The sequence below is a fragment of the Harpia harpyja genome, chromosome W (genome assembly GCF_026419915.1).
Source record: "Harpia harpyja isolate bHarHar1 chromosome W, bHarHar1 primary haplotype, whole genome shotgun sequence".
Classification (NCBI taxonomy): Eukaryota; Metazoa; Chordata; class Aves; order Accipitriformes; family Accipitridae; genus Harpia; species Harpia harpyja.
In genome coordinates this window covers 10913173-10928609 of record NC_068968.1, presented here as the reverse complement: position 1 = coordinate 10928609, position 15437 = coordinate 10913173, and the positions used below count along the sequence as shown (strand labels likewise).

Here is a 15437-nt window from a genome sequence, read left to right as displayed (position 1 = left end):
AAACCTTGAGAAACTTGGTGTCTGGGTGTTAAAGCAGAAGATAACTGTGGGAGCAGCTCGGAACACCTGGCATTTGTCTTCAAGAGTGACCGTTAGAATTTGTTGTGCTGCATGTTTGCCAAGCCTTTGAAGAACTAGTTTTACAAGGTCAGGTTGGAGGATGGCCTTGTGTAGGCCTGGGAAGATGTGGCTGAAGACAGTCACGAGTATGTCTATGGAATGTTTTTATCTTTAACTGTTCTGAGGACTGGCAAACATCCCAGCTGGGCCAGATATGCCCTCCTGTGTTAGTAGTATTGGCTGTATGCCATTAGTTCTTTCTAGATCTTTGTTGAAACATATATACGTTTGATCTTTTAGTGAAATAAAGGGAATCTTGCACAGAGAGCTTGAGTGCTTAATTCAGTCGCCGCAGATAACCATAAAATGACTGGTTGACTTTTGCCTACAGATGGGAAAAATAGACCAGCTTCACATATAAAGTGGTGAACACTGAACTGCCTGCCCTCTATTGTTCAGGAATGCAAACTTGGTTGTGACATAGTTCTATGCAAACTTTATATCAGTATTCAATAACAGACTGGACTTATCAGAAAAGGATTAGGGAACAACACTGAACATTATGCCACTGTATAGGTTCATGGTGCATCCGCATCTTCCATTCCATATGCAGTTCTAGTCATACTCGCCACTCTCCCCTCCCCCAACAGGATATAGCAGTATAGCAGAACTGGAAAAGTTTCAGAAAAAGGTGATGGCGGTGACCTAGGGTATAGAACAACTTCTGTATAAGGAACAATTAGACAGGCTACTATCATCCAACTTAGAAAAAACACAGTTGAGCCAGGATATGCTAGAGATTTTATAAATGATGAATTGCCTAGAGAGGTTGGAGAGAACAAATGTTTGTTGTCTCTTCCCATGCAAGAATTGGGGGCCATCAAATGAAGCTAACAAGTGGAAAAGTGCTTGGGGAAAGCATTTGCTTTTCTTCCCCTATGCCTAAATTCTCTTGTCAAAACATCTGCTCTTGGCCACTGCTGGAGACAGAAACGGGGCTAGATGGACTTTTGATCTAACCCAGGTCAACCACTATGTTCCATGATCTATATCAACCAATTTGAACAGATGGGTAGAGAATAGTCTTCAATGTATAAAGTTCCTATAAGCAGCCAGGCTAAGGAAACCCAAGCCACCATCCTCACCAGAAGGAGAGGCTGCTACCCGAACACAGTTATATTATTAGACATCAGAGAATCCATTCAAGACATATCCTTAATGAAAACATCTGAAAATCACTTATTAAATTTTAAACTTCAATAATCTACCTGTCAGCATTAACTCTGTCATCTAGTTAATCTCCCCAGCAGTATCAAAATGTAATTACTGCTAACTTTCACACTGATAACCATTCTGGGAGAGGTGATACTGCATCTTGACCAGCACTGCCTTGCAACCCCCCCCATTGCACATTCAGTTCCACCTTAGCAAATACATACCTCTGGGTCATCTGTGTAGTCAAACATCCGAAAAATAACCCTTGGCATTGGGTACACTGAATCTTCAGTGTGAGGCGGAGGAGTGAACGGAGGCAGGTTATGCTGCAATGCTTCGCAAAGAATACTGTCAAAGGCAAGGTAAGGCCTCAGAATGTGTCTGTCTTGCCAACGGTCTTTTTTCAACTTCTGAATCTGGGCCCAAAGGCAGTCCAGGTACTGAAGAAAAAGACACGAAATATCAGACATGGTGAATTTTATAACTGAACTTGTAGCTCCCCGTGACATATGGACTATCAAACATTTAGGTAAACTCCTTATTGCATTCAGAAAAAAAAACCCAAACCCAAGCAGCTACTTAAATTGCTTATTAGAAGCCATCTAATGGATTCAGTAAACCAAGAGACAACTTAACAACTCTGAACAGCAATCTTGCTCCTAATTTCACACATTAAAGGCATCTGCCATTTTACTAGTAAAATAAACACCAGAATGCAGTCCAGGAGTCCAAGTGTGATACACAAATTCACTGCATCAATATTAATTCAGTCAACATCCATTCATTCCAGAAGAGCTACATTATTCCAATATTACAATTAAAGATTTAAATACAGTCTAAGAGATACTAAATTGAGGGGGAGCAGTTAATACAAGGAGAGCAGGGCTGATGTTCAGAGGGACCTGGACAGGCTGGAGAAATGTGCTGACAGGAACCTCATGCAGTTCAACAAAGGCAAATGCCAAACCCTACACCTGGGGAGGAACAACTCCAGGCACCAGTATATGCTGGGGGCTGACTAGCCAGAAAGCAGCTTTGCAGAAAAGGACCTGGGGGTCCTGGTTGAACAAGTTAAACATAAGCCAGCAGTGCACCCTTGCAGCAAAGAAAGCCAATCACATTCTGGGCTTTATCGGCAAGGGTGTAGCCAGCAGGTCAAGGGAAGTGATCCTTCCCCTCTATTCAGTACTTGTAAGGCCACATATGAAGTGCTGTGTCCAGTATTGGGCTCCTCAGTACAAGGCAGACATTGATATATACTGGAGCGAGTCCAGTGGAGGAAAAAGCAAAAGCTCAATAAAAAGAAAAATCATCCCATATCAGCCACCTCTCCCCTCTAATACTTTTGGTTTAATTATGAAAGAGGGTGCAATTAGTGCTGCATAACATTTGCGTGTATCTGTTTAGCACTTTCTAGAGCTGTAAAAAGCAAAGCCACTGCAGGAAGAACACTCTAAAGGTTTTCTTTTTGCAGAAGGGAAACATTTTAATGGGTAAATTACCTCTTCCTTCTCCAAAAGGTACTTTCAGTACAGAGCCTTGTAACCCCATTTCCCAAGAATATTATGTTCAGTGACCATTCCTTGTTTAGCAGCATTTCCTAAAGGGGACTGTCACCAAACAACAAAATGCTCTCCCACTCATCCAATGCAGCTCTAAGTTTTAGCCCAAGACTTGGAAGAGAACTTCTTACCTAGAATCCATTTGGAATAAAGACACATGGGAGGGTGATTCAAAAGAATTAAATTTTTTCTTAAAGCACCTTTAATTTTAAAATTCCAAAGAACACTTGTCCTGGTTTCAGCTGGGATAGAGTTAATTGTCTTCCTGGTAGCTGGTATAGTGCTATGTTTTTGAGTTAGGTATGAGAAGAATGTTGATAACACTGATGTTTTCAGTTGTTGCTAAGTAATGTTTAGTCTGAAGTCAAGGATTTTTCAGCTTCTCATGCCCAGCCAACAAGAAGGCTGGAGGGGCACAAGAAGTTGGGAGGGGACACAGCCAGGGCAGCTGACCCAAAGTGGCCACCGGGGTATTCCATACCATGTGACATCACATCTAGTATATAAACTGGGGGGAGTGGGGGTGGGGGGATTGCCGCTTGGGGACTAACTGGGCACCGGTCGGCAGGTGGTGAGCAATTGCATTGTGCATCATTTGTATATTCCAGTCCTTTCATTATTACTATTGTGATTTTATTAGTGTTATCATTATCATTATTAGTTTCTTCTTTTTCTGTTCTATTAAACCGTTCTTATCTCAACCCACGAGTTTTACTTCTTTTCCCGATTCTCTCCCCCATCCCACTGGGGGGGGTAGGGGGGAAGTGAGTGAGCAGCTGTGTGGTGCTTAGTTGCTGGCTGGGGTTAAACCACGACAACACTTCAGCCAAATAATTCTTTTAAAGCATCTTTTAAACAGTACAAAATAAATAAAGCCTACTTGCCTCTTCTTGTGGATGTGGTTTATCAGCAGTCCAAACTTGTAACATGGGTACATGAATCTCCTGGCGACGCCTGTTTATTACAGGAAAGAAAACCTAACACTTAAAAAGCTGATCTAAGCAAGCAATGTTTTCTTATTGTGAGCATACTACTATTTGGTCTATTGAGCTGATGAGGTCTGCAGTAGTATAAAAACAGGTTTGTGAACAATTAAATTATAACTAACACCTAGTCTCAATGGCAGTGTTAACTCAAATCACTTGGAGAAAGACACACACACAGACACACAGACACAGGTGACCAGCAGCCTAGTCATAACAACGCAGACATGTATGCATCAAGAAAATATTACCTTCAACACACACAGAAGTTGAGAGTGATACTTAAGTTGTTTAGATTCATAAACCTCTCCATCTATTTTATTTTTCAGGGTCTTTTCCTCACAGTTGTTTGGGTCTAAGAATTTAGAGTATTTCTAAATTAACAATAATCAAAGTTATTGATCCATACTTGAATAGGTACCAGAAAGAGTATATTTTTACTGGTTATAGCTTACTTCAGATAGCTTTCTGTGTGGGACAAGAGGCGATCTATTTCAGCATCTTTCTTCTCATACAACTCCTTTCCAACCCAAGGCAAAGATGACAGAAATGCAAACACATACCAATCACATCGTACCTACAGGAAATAAATTAAAAAGGGATTTCTTTGACAAACTTATTGAATTTGTCTCAATGCAAAGAGTAGCAAACCCAGGAGTATTTAAGGGGATGTAGAGATCAACTCCAGTTAAATCAGCAATCAATACTTGGGATTAAAACTGTGTGTCAGTTCAAGTTCCTGAAGATGTGTCAAGAGGCTGTTTGAAAACAGGAATGTATAATTCAAGAGGCAGACATTTAGACGTACAGTATATTTGGAGACCCACACAAAAACCCTTCTACAGAGCCTCTTTACTTAAATCATTCAAAGTTACCAATGCCAAGTTTCCTGAAGAATTTCTTTTAAAATTCTTAACAAAGAAAAAAAGTTAAATTGAAGTTGAACTAAGCTATCAGCAGAATGATATAATAATTGACCCTTCCATAAAGTAGGCATACGCAACCCATAAGGTGCATCACTGTTACAGTGACCTTAACGTGATCTATGAATTCTTTAGGCTACTGCAATGCGCTCATCGGCAAAGAAAGAGCTAAACCCAATTACCATAGTCCACGGTGCATTAGCTGGATTGGCAGCCAAGGAAAAAACATATTCTTACCTGAAAGATGTTATATTTTATTTGGAACATGACATGCGCACATAAGAGAACAAATATTATTTTTAGAATCTTTCTGCAAACTAACTATATATTACAACTGTTCAATAAACTTGGCAAAACTCACTGAGTATTATATACTTGCCAGAAGCAAAGGAAAAGAAATTTACTTGAGTTACCTCACTACAGAAGACTTAACTATTTCACTGTATGCATGTATTGTTTAACTCACAGGATCCTTTTATTCATGCTAAGTGAATGTTTTATTCATAATAAAGTGAAATGTGTAAAAACAGCACAACACTTGAGATGGCAGTTACTACGCTTACTTGTGGTATATCTTCCTCCTGTGTCACACTCACAAAGTTCTCAAACATGGCTACCATTGAAGGTGCAGCTATTACGTGACAATTCACAAGATCAGATAGAAAACGAACCTATTGAACAACAAAAACCCATGTTATTTTATTAAATTTTTAAATGAATACTCTTGCATTCAACTACACAAAAAGAAATAAGCATTAATTCAACTTTAAAGGAGGTGGGGAGGAGAGGGATGGACACACGAGGGGAGGGGGAAGGGGGGAAAGAGGGCACAACAGAGCAGGGGGGAAAATGGATGGGACACACAGTGACAGCTGGAGAAAGATGTGAGAGGGAGACACAGGGAATGCGCAAGCCAAAACACATGAGCTAGAGTGAATGACAGGGTGGGAGCCCAAGAAAGAACGAACCAGAGGGCACCAACAGTTGACAGCTGAAGAAAGAACGAGTGAGACACAGAGAATGCAATCCAGTGCATGATAGTTAGAGCATATCACAGGGAGGGAACTGGAGAAAGCAGGAGCAAGAGAGTGAGCCAGAGGGCGTGAGCTTAAGAATGAGTGAGACACGAGGCATGAGCCAGAGCGCATTACAGGGTGGTAGCTGGAGAAAGAACAAGCGAGAGAGTGAGACACAGGGCACAAGCCAGAGAAAGAAATAGCCAGCAAGACACAGGGCAGGGGCTAGAAAGAGCATACATGAGACACAGGGCAGGGTCCTGCGAGCAAGAGAGCGTGACATGGGGCAGGGGCAAGAGTCAGAGAGATAGAGACATGGGGAGTGGGCAAGGGGTGGGGCAGGGGAGCTGTTGGGGTGAGACACAGAGTAACACACACACAGTATGCAAGACTGAAGATGGAAATTCACTTTTTGCATGTATACATCAGTGTTAAATCAGTATGCTGCTCATACATGACTTTCATACAAAACACATTTCTATGGTCACTTATCCATAACTTGAACTAGTTTCATACAGACAGACCCTTAAAATCACTGCTATTGTCAGGTTTTAACAAGGCACCAAACTAATGGTATGCTGCTAATCAAATTGAAGTCATTTCAAAAGGAGCCAGCACTGAAAATTACCCACTTGGTCTTCATTACTCACAAGCAGGATGAGCATACAGGACTGATTACAGCCATCCAATATAACCTATCTACTTGGGAATAAGCTGCCTTTAAAATAAATAAATGGACCCAACAGGAACAGTATTTGTCTCTGAGTACAGTAGAAATGAATAGCTTTCATTCACCTTCTAAATTCTCCTGTAGAACAAATGGGGGGGGGGGGGGGGGGGGGGGGGAGAAAGAAAACCTCTGATTTCCTGAGAGCTAATTTGGCTGTGGGAAATTTCACACATAGTTTGGAGGTCAGTTTTGCAATCATAACCTAATTTTTCATCTCCTTAGGAAGGAATACCACACACTTTTTCCTGGCATGTCTATGGAGCACTACATGGGGATGCCAGAAAAGACCATGTTGCATACAGAAAACCTCCAGCCCCTCCGGATGTCAAAAGGAAGAGTAAGTAACATTGGGTGGGGATGGGGAGAGGAAGACTAGGGGAAAAAAGAGATGTGAAAGATTCCACTTACTAAGTACTCAGCTTCATTATACATGTTGACTTTCAAACATTCTTTGAGCTGACGAATCATGGCTTCTACAAATTCCCCACCGAAGTTGTAGTTCCTGGCGTTCAGCAACCCAACTAACGTTGTGTAAATGGTAAGCTTTTCTGGTAATAGACGTGCACTGATTTAAATGAAGAAAACCAAGCATTTTGTTAAATGTTCATTTATCACATGCCAACCACTGCATTTACATAGCATCTTTGAACCTGCTTTGTATAGGTTATGCTTCTCTTGTGTTTAAGCAAGGTAAACTGCTAACCTGACATTAGTTATATGTCCTGTGGACAAAAGATTACAGAACATCCTTTTTAGGACTATAATCCTTTAGGAATATATATATACTACTTTTAACTACTTTTCAATATATTTTCTCTTTAATTATTTTTAACTCGTAAGCATTTAGTATTATAGTAGGTTCTAAAACCTATAGCAACTACACTTTAAGACATTTTCAGCTGCAGTCTCCAACTCAGCAAAACTTTCAATCTGGACAAAAGCTGTTATTGAAGCAAAGGGCACAAGGTATCAGACTGGAATGACATTTGACAAAAGCTTCTAGTAATATAATTTTAAGTACTGCCAAAATATATCATTTAACAGAAAGTTTTGAAAGTATCAGTCATTTAAAAAAAAAAAATCCGTTAATTAAATATATATATATATATATATTAGAAACCATTCTGACTATTCTGCCTCATTTTCCAGTGCTTTATATACTCTATGGGAATATGGCCAAATAATACCATTTAAGACAACTTGTTCAGTGTAGCATAAGTTAGCCATTCTATTATACTAGAACAGCAAGATTACACAAGAGATGTAAACATTTTACATCACTTAAAAGTTAAATTTGATTGTAAGCATCTCAAACTTAAGTAAGCAATTTTCAGTATAAGGTCTTAAAGAAATAGACAGGTTAGGTCCTATTGTAACCACTTGTTTTCTTCAAATGTTTTGTAAACGTGTAAGCTAACTCCATGCCTTCAAAGGCATTCAGCTGTTGTGGGAAACAGATATACTGTTTGACTCATGTTTATGAACAGTGCTACAAAATGGATTTAAAGTTTCCTTACAGCTATAGCACAAGCCGGCGCTGAAATACCACACCCACACACTCCCAAAACGTGGTATACTATTGCAGACCCCACACAATCCTCTCCTGGGACACGTCACCAGTGGCCCAACAGACACAGCAACTCTGTTCCAGTGCTTTGCTAGGGAGAGGAAGGAGTGCTGCTAGCCAAGGGGGGAGCCTACCTCTGGTCCCTTCATCTCCCCACTACTAGAGGGTAGGTTCATGGAGAGAGGAGCACCTCAGCCCCTAAAAAGGGGAATAGGAAAAGCAGGAATACAAAGATAAGAATTGGCACCCAACAGATTTTTGTATTCTTTAGTGACCGTTCAATTCAGAAACAAGATACTACCCAGCATATTCCCCATGGCAACGAGAAAGCAGCTCTGGGATCTACTCTGCTTATGACCTTGCGCACACATTTCAAGTGAGAGTACTGTACATGGATATTTTCCTTGATTTATGCCTAAGTCAATAGACTAAGCTTCTCCTCAGATTTCTTTTGCCTGGAGTAAGACAAACCCTAAGCAATAACAGTGTTCAAGAAATAAAAGCTGTTCACACCATTTAAAGTACTTCAAATACTTAAACTTTTCTATTTAGCACAGATAACAGAGCACCTCCCAAATCTTCTGCATACGTACACAGTACAAAGAATTCTTAATATCTTGCTTTTATAGTTTGGTAGATCGGCTTCCAAGACACCAGCTAGACCCTCCAAGTTGCTCTCCAGAGAGGAAGTACTCTAAGAAAGAAAAGAGTGTCTTCTCATCAATCAGGTACATCAACTATCCCCACAGTAACAAGCAGAAGACAAGCAAATAGGATAAAACAAAATATGACTTCATATTTTCTTCCTGTTAGAAGTAATGATTCAAATTCCATTAGGAATTCACAATTTCTCTCATTTGCTAGAAATAAGAAGCAAAAATGACTAAGAAGAGCTTCAACTGTGACTTCTCCACAGCAAGGAGCTCTAGTGTTTTCCTAGGAAGTAAGAGTTAACATAGCTTCAGAGGTATCTCAGCAACCGAATTAAACATTATATTAATGACATCAGGGGAAGTGAAATGACTACATAGCTTGTATGTGGCTTAAATTAATGTATAAGAACCATCATATTTGTTGTCACCCTTTTTTCTACGCTTGTTACAAGCGCCAAACCCAGCCAAGTCCCAAGATCAGTTGTGACGTTGGTGGGGTCTGTTGTTGTTTGTTTGTTTGTGGTTTTTTGGTATGCATCTCATTAGTTTCCCTCTACTCCTTGAAAAAAATGGAAGCAGCGATAAAGTTCAGAGTTGGAATGATACCTCTTCACTAGTTATACTTCAGCATTGTATCACAGGGTTAGCATTTAAGAATTTTCTTTTTAAAAACCCAGTTTTGCAGAGGCCAACAATTTTCCAGCTAGGAAGTTTCCAATAGATTTTCTTTTTTTGGACCACTAATGTTCTATTAACACATAAAAACATATAAGACAAAGAAAACAATGTATTATGTTCAAGGACCCTAAGTCACAAAACAAAATGGAAATAGTATTTATACCTTCTCTCCCACTCTGCATATTAAAGATTCAAGTCTCTCTTCAATTTCAGATGGCTCAGATGTTCTCCTCCTTTTGTGAGCTTGCCCTGTTTCAATACATTACATATATTATTTGCCTGCTGTGGTGGGTTGACCCTGGCCAGCAGCCAAGTATGCACGCAGCCACTTGCTCACTCCCCCCACCCCCAGCACGATGTGGGAGATAATAGGAAGAGCAACAGCGAGAAAACTCATGGATTGAGATAAAAGGCAGTTTAATAAGTGAAGAAGGGGGGCAGGAGGGAAACAAGTGATACAAAGGCAGTCGTTCACCATCTCCCACCAACAAACCAATGCCTATCCAGTCTCTGAGTGACAACCACCTTGGAAAGACTACCCCCCAGTTTTATTGCTGAGCATGACGTTATATGTCATGGAATATCCCTTTGGTCAATTGGAGTCAGCTGTCTCAGCTGTGTCCCCTCCCAACATCTCGTCCACCCCCAGCCTACTCGCTGGAGGGGCAAAGTGGGAAAAAGAAAAGGCCCTGACACTGTGCAAGCAGTGATCAGCAATAGCTAAAACATTAGTGTCTTATCAACACTGTTTTGGTCACAAAGTATAGCACCATATGGGCTGCTATGAAGAAAGTTAATTCCATCCCAGCCAGACCCAGTATACCTGCTTATTCTAAAAGAACTCTCTAGATACTTTTACCATTCCAGCAACATACTTCTAAGAAAAAAAGTCCTGACAAAGCATTCAAAATTGACCCAATAAACAAGAAAAACAAAAGTATAGCCATATTACTGATGACCTAATCCATGAAGTAGAAAGTTAACATTGTAGCTGTCTCAAATTTTATTTAGAAATAATTCTGCATTTCTGCTACAGTATGAGACAGCATATGTGAGATAAACTAAACACACTTTACAGAGTTACCAGTTACTATGTATTTTGTTAGTGCTTTATAACACCTTCTTCAGCATACATTAAAAAAAAAAGGATATTAAGAATCCTTGCTTATATTTTTAGGGTTTTTATAAGCTTAGAAAAAGCTGCACATCAAAGCAATTTAAAAAAATAAAAGCGTGATTAAAAACCAGTTTATCTTTGCAATCAAAAGCTGAAAAAGCTAGTCGCAAAACTGTCCAACTCCCCGCTCACACAGATTTACGTTAAGAAAAACAGCATTTGAATCAGTTTCTGAAGTCGGTCGTTCTCCACTCAATGTTTTCTGAACGTTTTCTATTAAGCCTCTACAAGATGCGAGAACGTATCCTTCTGACTACACGTATGCAGAGCTGAGTGCTCCGATCAGTTTACCTTCACCCAGGGCGCTCCCTGTATTTGAGGCAGACCGAAGCAACGGCTCAGGACAGTCTTTAGCCCCAGTTACATAAAGCGATTCCTTGCACCAGAGCGCCCTACAAGTCCTGACAGAGGAACAGGGTGAGCCGCCACGACCCCGAGCCAAAGGCGAGGGCAACGCCGCGGGGAGTCACCTCAGCCGAGACCTGCCCCTCCCCCAGCCCTAAGGATGACACGGCCCCAAGCGCAGGGCACGCGGAGTCCAGACGCTGGAACTGACTCACTCTATCCATGCTTACCATCGCTCTCGTCGCTGTGCCGCCGCCGCCGTGACATACTAGCACCGCCCCTGCAAGAAATCTGCGCGTGAAAGAGGAAAAAGCAGGAACGTTATACGCACAATAGGAGAAGGAAGAGCACTATGTAAAGACCATACAACAGGGACCAGAATATTTTCCTCCGCTTGCCCCCTCCCTACTTCCTGTTCGTCTCAATCTTCTTCCGGGGTAAAAGAGCAATAGGAAAAGCTACTGCCTTCTCTTTCGCGATTTCCTGCGACTCTCTGGGAGTTATCGCTATTCTACCTGTTTCTCTATAGTACAAAGAACTCGGATGATTTCTAAGATGGGGGAAGGAATAGACACCAAGTTAGTGATTTTTCCATTAAATGAAAAAGTTTTATTTACTTTCACTTGTGCCTGGTCTCTTTTGAAGGCTTATATTTTGCCCACTGCACGTGTGAATTGTGCTCTGTGGGCCCCACCCCGGGATACCTTACTGTGAGAAATGCACTCACACTGAATTTCCTGAATTTTACAAGTTTATTATAGAACAAAGGCAAACAGCGCTGGGCGCATGGTCAAAACCAGAGGCACACCGGTTATACCCAAACTTGCCTTTTTATACACTGTGTTTGTGGTATTTCAAAGGGGTTATTTTAATATTTCAGGTATCTATTAACATAACTCCACCCCAGACCACCCCCCCTTGTGCGCGTCTCTTGTGGTTCAGAGGGGCCTTCGGAGATCTGCAAGGGATGAAGTCAGTAGTCTTCCTCTGGCTGCACTTTTCACCCTGTCGTTTTCCTCTAGTCACACTTTTTAATATTTTCACATTAAACTCCTGGTTTTCCTTTGTTCTTCTCGTATCTTTCATGTCAAATAATCTTTGACCCCCAAAATGCTGTTCTCATGCTAACAAATCACTCCTTATCTTCTTACTTGTGTTCTCAATTTTACTTGTCCTTGAGTCCATATGTCTGTTTTTCTATGTTTTCACAAATCTATCTACACATCCTTTAATTACTTGAGTTACAGGATGTCTTATCTCATCAAAAGAAACTACATATTCTGCTTGTGCCCATTTATTACCTACAAACTATAAAATACAATTGATGCCCGGAATATATTAACTACATATTTCCCGTGTTAAGGCCTAATTTAGTGGCAGTGAGGCAAACATCCTTTCGGGATGTAACTTATGCAGTAGTTAGGCAAATTTCTGTGTTCTCGTTTTGCGAAAGCCAATATACATTTCACATTACTGACGTCTGGTGACATCCCAAAGTTTCTAGTAGGCTCCCAGACACAAGCCACATTAGCTTTGATGATCTGACAAAGTAAGAAAATCCCTTGACAATTTGAAAAAGTTACTTGCTATAAGCAGGTTCGCATATGGCTCACACCTCACATCATCTAGCACAAGTTTGTGGGTGGAAATTATTGATTCCAGAAAATTGGGAAGTCTTTGATAGCGAATGGTATAAAACCTTGGCATGTTGCGCAAAGAGATTTGCATGGAAATTGTCAAACCAAGGGCACCTAATGTAGGGGGCAAGACCAGATTAACCTCTATACTTGCCACAGTGATCCGGCCACGGGCTGCACTCCCGTCGGGCATAGGAAGTGGAAGTATATGTTATACTGGACCCCTGCTACTACTACTACTCCTAACCGTTAGGGGCAATGCTGCGAACTCTTGCCACAAATGCACTCAATCAATCAAATTGGGGGGAAAAACATTAACCAATCTTGCGTACCATACACATATTAATAAGGTTTGCCATGAGATTCCAAAATTGGAAACTTGCAAAATTGGGAATCTTGAACTTTGGGTAGCGGAAAACTTAGGAAAAGGGGGAATTAAAAATGGGGTGAGCTGCCCGAGAGGGGAGCAGTGGATTTGTTTCACCAAAGCAGGTCACTGGGACATGTCTGATGGCGGGGGTGTACAAGATATGAAAAAAGAAGAAATAGTAAAAAAATGTGTAAAGTCGATCACTCAACCTCAGATTAAACCCCAAAGCTACAGCGATTTGTACAAAAGTATAAGGAACTTGTTGGAAGATGATTTACAGCTCCCTAGGTTAGGACAGAATTTGTTTATAGACCTTGTAGAAAGAATAAGTAAGGAATTAAATGTGACTAACTGCTGGATATGTGGCGGAGCCCTAATGACAGAAGAATGGCCATGGAAAGGGAGTAGTCTAAGGGTTCAAGACATCCTAAGATGGAACCGTACAAAGGTTTCCCGGGATCACAGACCTGAAGGGTGGATATTAAGTTCCACCGTGACTGGAGATGAGTGTATTTGGAGAACAGGGAAAGGAAAATTTAGGACTCGAGTAGGCATGTCACCTTGTAAAAGAATGAAGGCAACCAATGGATCTAGTGAATGGTGGTGGCCCGAGGCTCCAGACGGCTATTGGTCCGGACCAAACAACTCCAATTGTACGTTTGATAATATGACAGAACTTTTCTGGTGCAATAAAACCCAGGGCAAAGGTAATCCCTTTGAGGGGATAGACGAAATTAAAAGGTATTGGGATAACATCAACAATACTGATATGGAATGGAAAGCCCCAGATGGATTGTTCTGGATTTGTGGTAAACGGGCCTATACGGAGTTATCGAAGGATTGGAAAGGGAGTTGTACGTTGGGAATTTTACAGCCAGGGTTCTTTCTACTCCCATTACAACGAGGGGGAGAATTAGGGGTTCTGATATATGATAATTTACGAAGGAACAAAAGAGATTTCATTGGAGGAACACAAAGGTGGGGAGAGGATGACTGGCCACCAGAGAGAATCATAGAAACTTACGGACCAGCCACATGGGCTCAGGATGGTAGTTGGGGTTATAGGACCCCAATCTATATGTTAAATCGTATAATTAGGTTGCAGGCAGTGGTAGAGGTGATTACCAATAAAACGGCTACGGCACTGGAATTGATAACGAAACAACAGTCACAAACTAGAGCCGCAGTATATCAAAATCGGCTAGCCCTAGATTATTTATTGGCCGAAGAAGGGGGAGTGTGTGGAAAATTCAATTCATCAGATTGTTGCCTGCAAATAGATGATAATGGGGAAGCGGTAAAAGACCTAGCTAAAGACATCAGGAAAATAGCTCATGTGCAAGTACAAAAATGGAAGTCTATGCTTGATAGTAGCTGGTGGGATGGATTACTGGGTGTTGCGTGGTGGAAGAAGGTGGGGTTCTTCCTTCTGTGTGCTGTAGCAGGTCTTTTCTTCCTACCATGTCTTATACCTTGCTTAATACGACTAATTACTAGTATAGTGCAAGGAATGCAAATTGTTAGCATACCCATGGATCCTAAAAGGGCAAGTCAAAATAATGCTGAAAGAATAATGGTCCTAAAAAGGGTGTATAAAGGAGAAGACCCAATGGAGGAGGCGAAGTTGATTTTCGAAAGGAATGAAAGAATAAAAAGGATTAAGAGAGAGTATAGCTCAAGCCAAATGATGAGGGAAACAGAGGGGGAATTGTGAAATGTATATTGGCTTTCGCAAAACGAGAACACAGAAATTTGCCTAACTACTGCATAAGTTACATCCCGAAAGGATGTTTGCCTCACTGCCACTAAATTAGGCCTTAACACGGGAAATATGTAGTTAATATATTCCGGGCATCAATTGTATTTTATAGTTTGTAGGTAATAAATGGGCACAAGCAGAATATGTAGTTTCTTTTGATGAGATAAGACATCCTGTAACTCAAGTAATTAAAGGATGTGTAGATAGATTTGTGAAAACATAGAAAAACAGACATATGGACTCAAGGACAAGTAAAATTGAGAACACAAGTAAGAAGATAAGGAGTGATTTGTTAGCATGAGAACAGCATTTTGGGGGTCAAAGATTATTTGACATGAAAGATACGAGAAGAACAAAGGAAAACCAGGAGTTTAATGTGAAAATATTAAAAAGTGTGACTAGAGGAAAACGACAGGGTGAAAAGTGCAGCCAGAGGAAGACTACTGACTTCATCCCTTGCAGATCTCCGAAGGCCCCTCTGAACCACAAGAGACGCGCACAAGGGGGGGTGGTCTGGGGTGGAGTTATGTTAATAGATACCTGAAATATTAAAATAACCCCTTTGAAATACCACAAACACAGTGTATAAAAAGGCAAGTTTGGGTATAACCGGTGTGCCTCTGGTTTTGACCATGCGCCCAGCGCTGTTTGCCTTTGTTCTATAATAAACTTGTAAAATTCAGGAAATTCAGTGTGAGTGCATTTCTCACAGTAAGGTATCCCGGGGTGGGGCCCACAGAGCACAATTCACACGTGCAGTGG

General features: G+C 41.0%; 1 protein-coding gene across 6 annotated transcripts in view; it reads right to left on the bottom strand.

Moving 5' to 3' along the window:
- The window catches only part of LOC128136118 (nuclear cap-binding protein subunit 1-like), a 58980-nt gene extending 47648 nt beyond the window's left edge, over positions 1-11332 (bottom strand). For 3 of the 6 annotated variants that reach the window (XM_052775262.1, XM_052775263.1, XM_052775264.1), the window contains exons 1-8: positions 11140-11332; positions 9551-9636; positions 8650-8750; positions 6898-7054; positions 5307-5414; positions 4276-4397; positions 3722-3791; positions 1500-1715 (exon numbers count right to left, since the gene is read on the bottom strand). In XM_052775262.1, coding sequence (XP_052631222.1) covers positions 1500-1715; positions 3722-3791; positions 4276-4397; positions 5307-5414; positions 6898-7054; positions 8650-8750; positions 9551-9636; positions 11140-11176 — 897 coding nt within the window. In that variant the 5' untranslated portion in view covers positions 11177-11332. Of the gene's footprint in view, positions 1-1499; positions 1716-2777; positions 2946-3721; positions 3792-4275; positions 4398-5306; positions 5415-6897; positions 7055-8649; positions 8751-9550; positions 9637-11139 lie in introns of those variants that run through there. The other 3 variants (XM_052775265.1, XM_052775266.1, XM_052775267.1) reach the window with 3 other exon arrangements.
- Positions 11333-15437: the final 4105 nt, after the last annotated feature.